We start from the raw sequence: 12,904 nt of genomic DNA on the forward strand, positions 1-12,904 counted from the left end.
TCCAGTACAGATTATTTCCTGGGGATTTCTCCCGTCACTTTCCCTTCGCCGCCCGACTGTTGTTGGCATCAGATAGCGGCTGATTTCCATTTTAGCGCCACGCCGGTTATGCTTGTCAGCTCGCGGGCCGCCTATTTTTTTTATGTGTGTGTGTGTGTGTGTTATGATGGAAATAAGATCTTAAATATGCCACCCGTCTGGTTGACATAATAGTTTGCTTTGTATGTGTGTGTATGTGTGTCTATTTGTATTTTTTTTTTTACATCTTCTACAGACAGAAGTTTGAATAAAATGTGTTTAAAAAGAGCAGAAATATCATTATCAGCATTTTAACTATCCCATAAAAAAGGTTGAACCCACATGTGAGGGCGGGGTATGGGAAGTGGTGTGTGAGGGGGGGGGGGTATGTTGCTCATTACCATAACAAGCTGGCGTGTTTTTGCAGATACATTTGTTCAGGACAGACAAGGGGCGACGAGTAAGGGGCACAGTCGGGGCGGGGGGGGGTGGGGGGGGTGTAGGCGCTTCGTAGTGAGGGCAGGCGAGGCTTTTTGCTTGATTTGAATAACAAGAGGCCGACACGCGCGGGGCCTATCTGCTGCGTTGTTGAATGAAACACTTGGCCTCCGATGGAGCGATAAGACGCCGCAGATGCTGGGGAGGGAGAAAAAAAGAATGCCGGGAGGGGGCGAGACCAGGAGAGGAACGCTGCCAAACCAACGCTGGAACTTTTATCAATTCCCTTGTAATGTTCACCCATGCCAACAAATGACGTCGAAGGGGGGGGGGGGGGCATGAAGAACTCAATCCCTGCATAAACATATCATCAAAATCTGCATAAAATTAGCAAAGAACCTAAGAAAGAACAAGAGTCAGAATGAGTGTATAACAAGAAGAAACGACTAATAGTCCAAAATACAAGGAATAAAAGTAAGAATAAAGAAAGGAAGAATACATGAAAAGTGAGCAAGCACAGTAAGAATACAAAAAAGAATAAGCATATGTGTGATAAAGAATGACAGTAAGTCGAAGAAATAGGTGTAAAAAAAATTGGGGGGATAAGAGTAAAAAAGAGCAAGATTAAAAATAAGAATGGGAACAAGACTAAGAAAGAACAAGACTATGATTGAGGATAAAAATAGAAGTAAGGGCGAGAAAGATTAAGAAAGAATAAGAGTAAATCCGCTTGACTAAATTCCCCTCTGTGATTAATTAGAATGAATACGTCTCGTTTTAATAGATGGCTGACAGGAGAATGGTGGACTCATCATACAAGAGAGAAAAAGATTTTAAAGGCTTTTTGTCTGACAATAGTCATACAAACAAACATGATGTTGCTTTCAATGACTTGCGTGTTTATTGTGGGGACGCTGATCCATCCCTGGGGAACACCCATGTCAAGTGTGTGTGTATGTGTGTGTGTGTGTGTTTTCGCAGGTAATCCTTGCGGTGTGTGTGTGTGTCAACCCCGCCCGCTGCCGCACTTCTTCTTCTGAGATTTGGCTGGAGATGTCCTAAATCTCAGCTTGATTTGCCATGTTAAGCGAGGCTTAGCTTAGCTCGGCGCCTCGGCGCCGTCCGGGCCCGACGGATGCAGGAGGAGAGGAGCCTGTTGAGAGTTAGCTGCGTACTTGTAAATATGTGCTAACACTTTGGCGGGTAATCCTCCCGCACAAAGACTCGCCGGAGATTACGCCGCGCTCGCCTGACAGCGGGAGAATCCTCCGGCACAATCAAATTCCTATGGCTGCCGAGATTCGGAGAGGGCCCCGTGCGCACGCACGCTCGGTTTGGACCGAAAGCGCCGGGGCTCCGCCGCTCGCCGGGCTAGCAAATACGCCGTGAAGCGTGTTATGTGTTAAGCTATGTGTCTGCATTATTTAAAAAGCATTTTTGACAGCCTCTCGGGTCAAGAGGAGCAGCAAAACATCTCTGTCTCCCGGTGGAAATCGCTCGCGCGGGCTGGCGTGAGCGACGCAATGCAACAGGTGGCGCTAAAATTCCTCAAAGAGCCACAGAGTCTTTGTCGCTTCAGTATTGTGCGGTTTGTTCTCTATACAGCAGTGACATTGCGATTCCACCCCAAGCCTGTAGGTGGCAATAATATTCATTACAGATTATACCAATATATGAAACAAGAATCATAAAAAAACACTAAGAGAAAATGGGGGAAAAAAAAGGTGAGAACATAAAGTTGATCTAAAATATCCAAAGCAAAATTTCAAAGAATCGGAATAATAATGAAAAGAAGAACTAGAACATGAACAACTGGAATAAGAAACACAAGAAGAAAAAGACCATGAACAAAAACCACAGCAAGATCTCGAAGAACAATCAATTAAAAATATAATAACAACCATGTAGTGAAAAATACCCAATCTAAAATTTGGAATAAGACTAATCACAAAAAGAACCAGAGGAAGAACCAAAGGAACTGAAACAAAGCAAAGCAGAAAATTAAGAAGAACCAGAACTGTGTCTAATAGACCTAGAACAAGAATCATCAAGACCCATGAAGAACCAGAAGACTGCCAATGTCACAATTTGCTATGTTTTCGGTGACTATCTAAAAAACAATCAAACAAACAAAACAAAACATTTTTTAGGAGGCCTCCAGTCCTGTAGGTGGCGATAACGAGCATGACGATGCACATTGAGAAATAAGATGCTTGGAATGGTCCCCAATAAAAAAGCACTTGTCAAAGATGGTTTAGCACCTTTTGTCCTCTTTTCACTTCCTGCGGCCCCCACCTCACCTCGCCCAGGCTGCCGCGTTTGTAGTTCTCCACGGCGTGACTATTCAGAAGCCGCCTCATCGCTGAGTGAACGTTGATAATTGCAAGGCGTCAGTGGGAGAATGGCGGCTTATGTTCTCGCCACTTATACCGATATTTAATATTTGCCCGCTTTTCTCTCGCTCTTCTTCTTGCCTTTTGTCTGCGTGGAAAAAAATACACACTTCAAAAAGAATTCCAATAAAGCGCAAATTAAAAGGAGGCGTCAATCGGGCCCGGGAAAAAGAGAGAGAGGCCCTCTAATCCCGCTATCTCTTAATAATTCAAAGTGGCTTTTATTTTGAGAATAAAAAGCGGGAATTAATCTGTCGCTTGTGAAGCCGTCCTCTCTTCTCGCCGGTTAAATAAATCCCCGCTCGTACATCGGAGGCCTTGCGCTGGCTGCTCTCCAAGCTGGCTGTCAATTCCCACTCCCTTTTTTTTTTTTACCCCACCCCCGTCCCTTTTCTCCTCTTTTATTCCCCTTCTCCCGCCTCGCCGCCCAGGGAGGAAGGGAGAGCCGCCGGAGAGCCGCTATCGCCGCAACCTGACGGCTAAGAGCACTTAGCTAAAAGGCGGCGGTGGCGGCGGCAAACTTTGGCCACATATTAGCGCGCGGCCCAGACGTGACAAAAGGCATTGTGGGAAGAACGGAGCCTTTATATTCGTCCTCTAATGTTGGCGGGAGCAGGCGGGGGGACCTTTTTTTCACCTGCGCCACCAAGTCAAGAGGGAAGAAAGTGAGCTTTTTACAGCTTCCATGCTGGGAGCAAACCAAGGACGAACTAACAACAAATGAATCTCAAACAGACAAAAAAAATAACAACAACCAACCAAACTGAACTGCTCAAACTAGACAAAATCAAACCACCAACAAAGTACAAATGAAGTGAACCACACAAGCTAAGAACAAAAAATAAGCATAAATGAAGGACGAATGAAGAGCCTCGTGGCTAACAAAGGGCTAGCCAACTAGCCACAAACAAAATAGCCAACAAAGTGAGTATGAACAATATGACCTTGAACTCTTCCAAAGTGGAAGTAGCCCTCCAAACGGTGTCCTCTAAGAGGGTCCGAGGCCTCCGGCAGAAGGTCCATCATGTCTGCGTCCCTGATCCCAGATCAGCCTCCTCGCCTGTGTGGCGTGAAGATTTATGACCCGCTCTCCTCAGAGACGGCACTTTAGCCGAAAGAGAACACGTCTACCGCCGCTTACGGTCCTGAACTCGCATCTAATAACGATTTGCCGATGACCAGGACAAACAAACAAAGGAAAGCATTAAGTCAGCATCCTTGAAAAGGTGATCTCAAAGTCCTCGAGAAGGGTCCGAGGTTCCTCCCAGACCCTTCTCCCTCTGCGCCCTCAGATTTATGGCCCCCTTCTCCTCGGAGACCGCCGCTTTAGCCGATAGACAAACAAGTGTTTCCTCCTGCCACAGACTATCGATGTCTGTAAAGGTTGAGCCTTGAACCTGTGCACCACACATACGGTGTTGTGTTTTTTTTTTTCTTTTTTTTTATGTCCATGTTGCGAGGCTGCGGGAAATGAGATTGACACGTCTGGTCTGCGGGGCCAAGTCTTTCTAAAAAATAAAAATCTTTTTTTTTTTTTTTTTTTTAAGACCATGAGAAAAATTGAGAGGAAAAAAATCTCTATTTTATATGTTATCAAATGATGAAAAAAATATCAAGAGGGAATAGAGGAGGAGGCCCCGAAGGAAGAATGTTAAAGGAAGGTGGCGACTTGAGTTCCTCCCCCGAAGGCAACAAAAAGTCATTTTCCACTGAGGTGTGTGTGTGTTTATTTATACACGTCCTCCGCTCTGTTTCGTCATACATACAGTTTGGAGGGCTATCATTATAGCAGGTAGGGGGAGGGAAGGGGGGTAAAAACCATTTGCATTAGCATCAGTGTCTGACTCCAGGCCCTGAGCAATGATACTCTCCATTCAGAGAGCCATTATCACCGCGGACCCCCTCGGTCCACACCAGAGAAAAGTGTGTGTGTGTGTGGGGGGGGGGGGCTCGGTCGTCGGCGGACAATTACAGGACGGGCCTGTATCGTGGCCCGACATCTCGTACGATGCTGGCACACAACGGGACATTCCCTTCAGGGTTTTTTGGGGAGGGGGGGGGGGGGGGGGGTAGGGGGGTAAGCGGGGGTCCTGGCATGTAATTGTCCTGGTGAACGCTCAATAGCACCTTATAGCGAGCAGGCAATCTACAAAGCAGAAGGAAGACGCCCGTGGCTATGGGGGCCCTAATAGGAACTTCTCTCTCTCTCTCGCTCTCTCCGGCACAGATAAAAAAAAAAAAAAAGTTCCTTTTATTTATGGCGAGCGGCTGTTTGGGACTGAGGCTATCAAAGCGCACCGCCGCTATTTATCCCGGCAAAAGGGATTGGTCCGACACAGGGCTGAGGGCCAAAAAGAAAGAGAGGAGGCTGAGAGGGAAAAGGAGGGTGCAAATTGGCAGAAACACAAGGTCAAACTCTTTATCTTTTTCTTTTTTTTTATTCATTCCCTTGTGGCTACTTCTCCTCCTTGCGAGTGTCCTCTCGCCACTCACCTGGAACTGTTCCGCAAGCGCTTCTCATATCGACAAAGAAGTCAGACGAAAGGAGTCAGTCACTCTTGGAAGGAAGTGGAATCTTGGAGGTACCTTTGCAGTACAATGGGAGAACTTTGCTGGGAATTTGAGATGATGCCCTGTCCTTTGTAAAGTGACGTCTTCCCGGTCATCACATCTTGGTTTGATGATCACTTCCTGGTTTACGTCATCACTTCCTAGTCTACATCATCACTTTCTGGTCTACATCATCATTTCCTGGTCTACATCATCACTTCCTAGTCATCACATTCTTTTCAAGATCACTTCCTGGTGATTGTTTCCAGTCTACGACATCACTTTGCGGTCTCTCTCGAGATGGTTCTCGAAGGTCTCTTTGAAACTCTGCACAGTTTGGAAGGTGACGGCGGGTCGGATGATGAAAGATCCATTACCATCTACTTTAGTACTGAAGTAAATCCAAGTGAGAATGCCGACATCAAAGCCAGTCTGCTCCCTTGGAGGAATTCCCCTCATACTTGGACATGCAAATGAGCCTGGTCTCCACCACTCAACCCCCCCGCCCCCCACCTGATTGAGGCGTTCATGGCCATTGCCAGCGTGGGAATTACACAGCGAGGGACGCCGTCCAATTGGACCGACGTCTCCCTGAGCAATTTGCCTTGGCTTCTCCCGCTGGCGTCGGCAGCGGCCATGGCGGCGGCGCCTGCTTTTTATCCGTCGGGATTCCTGGCCGGGCCAACCGGCAGCAACATGGCGGCTGAGCTCGGAGGGAAAGAAGGGATTTGGGTTTGAGGGGAAGAATGGCGTCGAGATGAGTGTGTCGGTGTTTGCACTTGTTGTTACTTGTTCTCTTCCTGTTCCTGATCCTATTGCGCCGAGACAATGAACGCTCGCAGCCAAAACAAGTTTGCACCTCCCAGACACAAAGGTGTGTGTGTGTGTGTGTCCTTTGCTATTCTTAGATGTGTACAAATTTAATTCAATGTGTAGAACAAGCTTATAGTTTCAGCTAGCCAATCAGAGAACAGATAACGTCATAAATAAGAGAGATCGGACGTTTCATGGAAGCTAATCTGAATTCTTCGAAACATCGGGTTTTTCTTCAATGACTGACAAGGTGAAATCACATGACGCAGCATACTTTCTGTGTCTATAATACACCGAGTTCTCCGTAGAATCTCTTTGCCGAGGTCAGACAGGCTGCCCTGAGACCCCTCCCAATTGTATAATGGTATTCCTGCTTTTATCAAAAGGAAGGCAGCGAGAGAGCGAGATGAGGCATTGAGCTGACAGCTTGATTGTGATGCTCCTGTCTGATAACTTTGCTAACCTTATCCATCTATTTCACCTCAACCTTGCAGCCATGTGTCCCGAGACCCCTTCCCACACCTGCACCCAAGCCACGCACACACACACGCAAAAATAATCAGCGCACACCTCTGACCCCTTTATCGAGTGTCGGTGTTAATCCTCATCTCGGCGCTCAATGCGGAGCACAATCACACACACACTCGCAGTTAGCGGCGCGGTTAAGTAGCCCACGGTGAGGAAGTTCGTGCGATAAAGGTGCCACCGAGGGTCAGTAGATGCCTGCCTTGGAGCACGGGTGGGAGGGAGGATAGCGTTGGGAGGAGGGATCGAGTCTGAGGGATGAGGGCGGGTCGCTCGGCCTTGAGATGGGACAAAAAGGGGGGTGGCGAGGACGGGCGGAGAGCGACACAGCACAGGATAAAGGACGTGAATACAGGCGGGCCAGAGGTGAGGCTAACGCGCTAGCTCGTTGTGTGTGTCAGGAGGATTACATTTTTCAAAAATGACATTTCCACAGAACCCGTCGATGAGGTCAAAGCCGCAGATTTGGAAAGACTTCCACCATTCAGACTTGCCAGTTTACATCATTGTGGGGAAAAAAAATATGACCATGACAACCATGGTTGGGGAAATAAAGGCAGACTCATTTCAACTTTTTCTGTTAGTGTTTTTTTTTTCCCGTCATAACGAGAAGCAAACAGAGGAAATAGAATCTGAGTTGGAGTTTTACGGTGTTTGTTTGGGGGACGTTTTCTTTGACACGCGAGTCAGTCATCCTGCTTTTCCCACACGTGGCCGCTTGTTTCGCTGCGGGGAACCTTTTGCGGCAAGTATCTCAGCACTGCCTTGTCAGCCGTCATTTATCTCTGACACCGAAGCTGTCTGGAGTGCGGGCGCGCTCGTGTGTGTTTACGAATCCCAAGGACAAACCTCCCGGCTCCAAGACGGATGTTTTGCCCACATTGAGGACACGTAAGATCCCGCCCTTGATGGATAGTCTGAACGTCCATGACGGGATGTTAACATAAAAGCCGCATTTCAATATGTTACTTATCAACACTTTGCAGTTCATCAGCAGCGAGAACTTGATTTATTTGCTCCTTTATCAGCGTGGAGTAATTAGACGTTAATAGCAAAACATTTGCACGCCGGCGTGTGATTGATGGCACGGGTAGGCGCACCTCTCTTTGCTTTCAGGACTTGGAATTATACAGTAAAAACACTTCTTCCTCCCCGTTAGCTTAGCAGCTGGCGTCACATTTATTATGATAGCAACAAACAACAACACCAGCAAGCTAACATGTCAATCAATAGTGCTAGCCAAGACGTCACTTGGTTTAAGCTAGCCAAAAATAACCAAATTTGAATATTCTGTGCTTTCTTGGTTCAGTCATACTTTGGAAAGGAACAACAGTCCTGATGACACTTGACCAGATCACAAGAATGTTCAAGTTTTCATCCAGCCATTGGTTGGTCCACCTGCCAATCATTCCAAACAGCAATAGAAGTGAAGCCGTCCCATTAACAATGGCGGACCTTCCAGCGGGATCCAGTGAAGTGTCTCTCGCGCAACGTGTGCATTCATGAATATGTGATGAGGCCCAGTCGACAAGGCGGTCCGCAAAGACCAATCAAGCGAGTTCAAGTGGATGCGGCGTCGCTCTTTTGTGATGCCGAACAAAGCCGGCGATAGCTCGGGGGGGTTCCTGTGACGCCAAACAATGTATCCGACACTACCCCATCCCCTACCGGACCGGGGCCTCCGTCACTCAGGGGGGTCCCTCGGCGGGATCCCGAGTTCAAGGGTCACGCCAGTCAGACAAGACATAACAGGGAGGAAAGTGTTGAGTGATTGTGAGGGAAAATGTCAAAGGCTGTGTCATGTCGCTTTTATCTCAAAGAGAAAAGAAGGAAATGGACATTTCTGTCGGGTGGCGCTTGTCAACAGAAAAGGCAACGCGAGGAAGCATTTTGGGGAGGATGCGGATAGAAGTGCGGCTCTTGCTAATAGCCTGAGGCTAACAAACCAAAAAACAGGAAATTTATGACAGGACAGGCAAACAAAAATATTTTTTCCAGAACGGGCTCGTGTTTTGTTCCCCCCTTTTTTGTATTAATATGACAAATTGTTTTTTATTCAATCGACATTTTCAGCAGATTTAACAGAATCGCAAAAATTCTCCCGTCCCCTCGTCATCTTGCCCGAACCGGCGGCACTGATGCAAATAAAAGCAGAGGAGGAGGGGAAGGAGTTAAAAAAAGACAAGTTTGAGGAGAAAGAAGCCGCAGAGGGAGCGGGAGAAAATATTTACTCGGGGAATTAGTTCAGGATCATTGTGCGCGCGTGCACAAACGCACGCACGCCAGGCTCCATTTCAAGGCCCGAGTGGCTCAAGCGGAGCTCCCTCCGGGGCAGGCCTAATTATCACAGGGCGAGGGCCATTAAAATGCTTAACTAACCTCGTTTCTGCAGAAAGGCGCACAGATTAGCGGCAGCCCGCAGCAAAGTGTGGGGAATAACCCCGCTTGCCTAATACCCTCTTTGATTCTCGCTCGCTCGCTCTCCGGGCTGACGACTGGCCTGACCGAGGAAGCCAGGAGTGAACGGCAGCAACTGTATCAAACAGCACTACGTCCAATGGACACTTCATTAGGTACACAGCCTAGGTATATTGACACGCGTAATCAATATCCAATTAATTAGTTGTCAAAAATGTTGATACCTCTAAAACTAGAGCCAATTCAAAGAACTGATGTCATTTTTGGACAGCAGCCCAGAATCACTTAGGAATCCATATCTATCTATCTATCTATCTATCTATCTATCTATCTATCTATCTATCTATCTATCTATCTATCTATCTATCTATCTATCTATCTATCTATCTATCTATCTATCTATCTATCTATCTATCTATCTATCTATCTATCTATCTATCTATCTATCTATCTATCTATCTATCTATCTATCTATCTATCTATCTAATGCATGTATTTGCTGTCAACCAATCACAGCTGCACAAGTGACTGGTCGCCAAAGTGATTGGTCACCCGCATCATTGACCTCCAAAACGTGACACTGTACTATACTGTCTGTGTGTCGCCATCGATGTGTTCTACCTTGGGTGATGAAGCATCGTCTTCCTGGGCTGAGGTGAGACGGATTATGGGGCGCTGATGAAAATGACTTGTTTGTTCATTCACTCAAGATGGATGAATGGCACCACAACAAATATCTGAGCACTCCTCCGGCGACCGATTGTTTCACGTCGCCGTCCAAACGGGAAGCTGTGGAGGATTTCAAAGAAAAACTTCAAGGTCTCGACATCGTTTATCGCTGTCAATCAATACATGAAAACTCATTTGTTATATTTGTGACAAAGCATTGTGTCAAGCACGGTGTCAATAAATTCACAACAAGGTGAAACTGTCAGCATAGAAGAGAGCGGTCACGGGGCATTCAAGGCCTTGATTGCAGAACTAATATGTTGTTTTGGCTGTGTAGTGTCCACGGGGAACGCCAGCGCGGTCCCCGACACCTCCAACGTCTCATTTTTGTTCTCAGGCTTCTCTGATGCTCAGATAGTGAGCAACGCCTCCAGGTGGCGACCTCTCCAATTGTGAGGAAAAAAAAAAAAAAAAAAAAACAACCACTGCCAGAAATCCTCCAGCGGCTCCGGAGACGACCGCGCAGAAACAAAGATGTCATAAGCTAGCTTAGCTGCTATCGCGCCTTTGCACTACATCTCCCCCGACGCCTCCTTCACAACGCTCTCCATTTATTCATTCATTTATTTATTTATTAAGCATTTTCCAGGCTTACAAAAAAGACCCACGAAAAAGGATTATTTGGCAAAGACAATTAGCTGCGGACACTAATTCATGCAGATTGAGTTCGCATGCTGTCATTTTCGCCGAGTTGTGAGGCGGACAAATTGACAAAAGGACACAAGAGGACGCAGTCACACCACAGCAATAGAAGCCGTTTGAAATAAAACAAACATGGATATAGACATTTCCAATCATATTCATATTTTATTGACAATCATTTCCAGTCAATTTAAAGCAATCTGGAGGATCGCTAATCTAGAGGAGAGTAAAGAAACGACTGCGATCATGTGGGGATATAACTTTATAAAGTTCAGATGTTCTCATCAGGTATTGGTATCGTGACCAATATTGGCCTTATTTTTTTAAGTTTTGGGTACTCGTGGACACTGCCGATACCAGCCACAGATACTCAAGGAAGAAAAACAAAATCCGACATTAAGTCCTGCCTGCCAAACGTTGGTGCTACACTGTCACAGTTGGACACATCTTCAAGCAATCGATGGATTTATTATGACCCGCGATTGGATTGGATGGTGACCAGTCCATTGTTCATTGCATACATGTACTGTATGTTGCCTGCAATTTACTAGCAACCAGTCTGTTGTGTGTTGATTTGAACTGACAGCGAGTTTTTGTTGTTTTGCCAAGTGCCAAAACTGCAAAATTGCTGTCTGTCCATTCCTTCGCCTGCTTAGTATTCTCGGGCAGGAAACGCTTTGAACCGGCGACCGACCCATCATCTCGCCGACAGACGAGATGAGATAACTTGTTTTTTTCCGGCTCTCCACAACAGGCGCTATTAAGTGGCCGTCTATTATCCGTTCGCTCGGCATCCCATTCCAATTCGCCCCGGCGGGTCACAAAGTGTCGGCGGCTCTCGTCCCGCCCGTCGCCGCCGCCCAATCACTTTGCCGTTCACAATGGCTGAATGGACGCTGCCCGCTTTGTCATTTAAAGTGCATAAAAGGGGGCAGAAATTGATTTTGATTGTCGATCTTCATATCTAATAAAGCTCGGAGGAGCTCCCTTTCTTCTTTGTCTGAATGGTCGCTGAATGCTTTTCAATAGCTTGCTCTGTGTGTGAGTTTCATGCAAAGCGGCTCTTTGGGGTTGGGGGGCGATATATTCTTTCATTATTCCTCTTTTTTTTTTCTACTTTAAGGAGGTCCGACATAATACAGGAAGCCATTTCTAATATTTAGACTTTGGATGCCCTAACGAAGCGATATCTGAGTAAAAACCATAGAAACAATTTCCGTTTGTTGTTCACGCACTTTGCTAATCAAACTCTGGCAAATGTTTGTGTGTTGTTGTGACTCTGTAACAACAATCTTGGCGAATCAAATTAACGACTCTGCCTTTAAGACAGAAAATAATCGAGATGAAAAGCAGAATATCACCCGAGTGAAAAATGAAACCATGTTCCTGCTTGTTTATTAATGTAAACGTTATGCAGATGGGCTGTTTACCTTCCTCCGCTTCCTCTATTTTTTGTGGGGGTGGGGTCGGCGACAGGGCGGGAAGAAGAAGAAGAAGAAGGAGGGAAGAAAAAAAGAACACGTAAACAAAAATTTGTTTTCACGCGAACATGATTAATTATCGCACGAGTAATCCGCACGTACTTGTAAAGACTTTTCAGGCGAGATTAGGCGCTTCAAAGTGACAAGCATGATAGATGGCGATGTTCTGCGAGCGCCAGATTAAAAGGTCGCCGGAAAAAACTGGCAAAGTTGCGGAGAGATGCAATCAAGGCGAGCGCCTCCGACACCCCGATGATTATGGAAATCAACATATGGCGGCCATGTAAACACTCGGGGGGGGGGGGGGGGGGGGGGTTCCTTTAATCAAACTTCAACAATTAGAAGACGCGCAAATGATATGCAAGGAAAACAAAATGACGGTGAGGAGAAAACGGTTGTTATTAGCGATAGGCGCTAATTCCCGATGTTTCCTTTACACAGATAAAAGCGCTTTAATTGCTTTTAAAAGCTTGCCGTAAATAAACAAGACATAGGGCAGGTTTGCGTAATCCCACAAAAAAGTCTCAACAAGCCATGGCCCTGAGAATATGTTGGATTGTGACTTTGTCGTGATGCTTAAGAATCGATTGTATAATGATGCATAAAGATGCGATTTATAATACAAGGTTATTTACTTGCCTGTGGTGGTGTCAAGACATCCTGGGATTTTATTTATTTATTTATTTTGGTTGTATTTGGAGGGATGCAACACCATCCGGGGTGTCTGCCTCCATATCTGCACTATTACTCACACGCACGCACGCATGCACACGCACACTCACACACACGCGCACACACACACACGCTATCATGCTCAATCATGCCTCCCTGAATAAAAATCAGCCGCTCCAGTTTGTGTACAAGCCCAAAATCCATTTACAAACCTGCAAGAGAAAA

The 12,904-nt window shown here is 46.3% G+C and overlaps 1 protein-coding gene and 1 long non-coding RNA gene across 3 annotated transcripts in view; one reads left to right on the forward strand and one right to left on the reverse strand.

The window, feature by feature from the left end:
* LOC133166884 (AP-1 complex subunit sigma-2-like) overlaps positions 1-12,904 on the reverse strand; it is a 68,720-nt gene that overhangs the window by 16,102 nt on the left and 39,714 nt on the right. Inside the window, exon 8 of one of the 2 annotated variants that reach the window (XR_009717871.1) lies at positions 9,777-9,944. Coding sequence is in view for 1 of the 2 variants with exons in the window: in XM_061297248.1 (XP_061153232.1) it covers positions 9,921-9,944 (24 nt within the window). In the remaining variant the exon portion in view is untranslated. Of the gene's footprint in view, positions 1-9,776; positions 9,945-12,904 lie in introns of those variants that run through there. The other variant, XM_061297248.1, reaches the window with a different exon arrangement.
* LOC133166886 (uncharacterized) lies at positions 7,053-7,313 on the forward strand. The gene is made up of 2 exons (XR_009717875.1): positions 7,053-7,103; positions 7,174-7,313. It is a non-coding gene; the product is annotated as an uncharacterized LOC133166886 (long non-coding RNA).

The sequence above is a fragment of the Syngnathus typhle genome, linkage group LG14 (genome assembly GCF_033458585.1).
Source record: "Syngnathus typhle isolate RoL2023-S1 ecotype Sweden linkage group LG14, RoL_Styp_1.0, whole genome shotgun sequence".
Taxonomy (NCBI): domain Eukaryota; kingdom Metazoa; phylum Chordata; class Actinopteri; order Syngnathiformes; family Syngnathidae; genus Syngnathus; species Syngnathus typhle.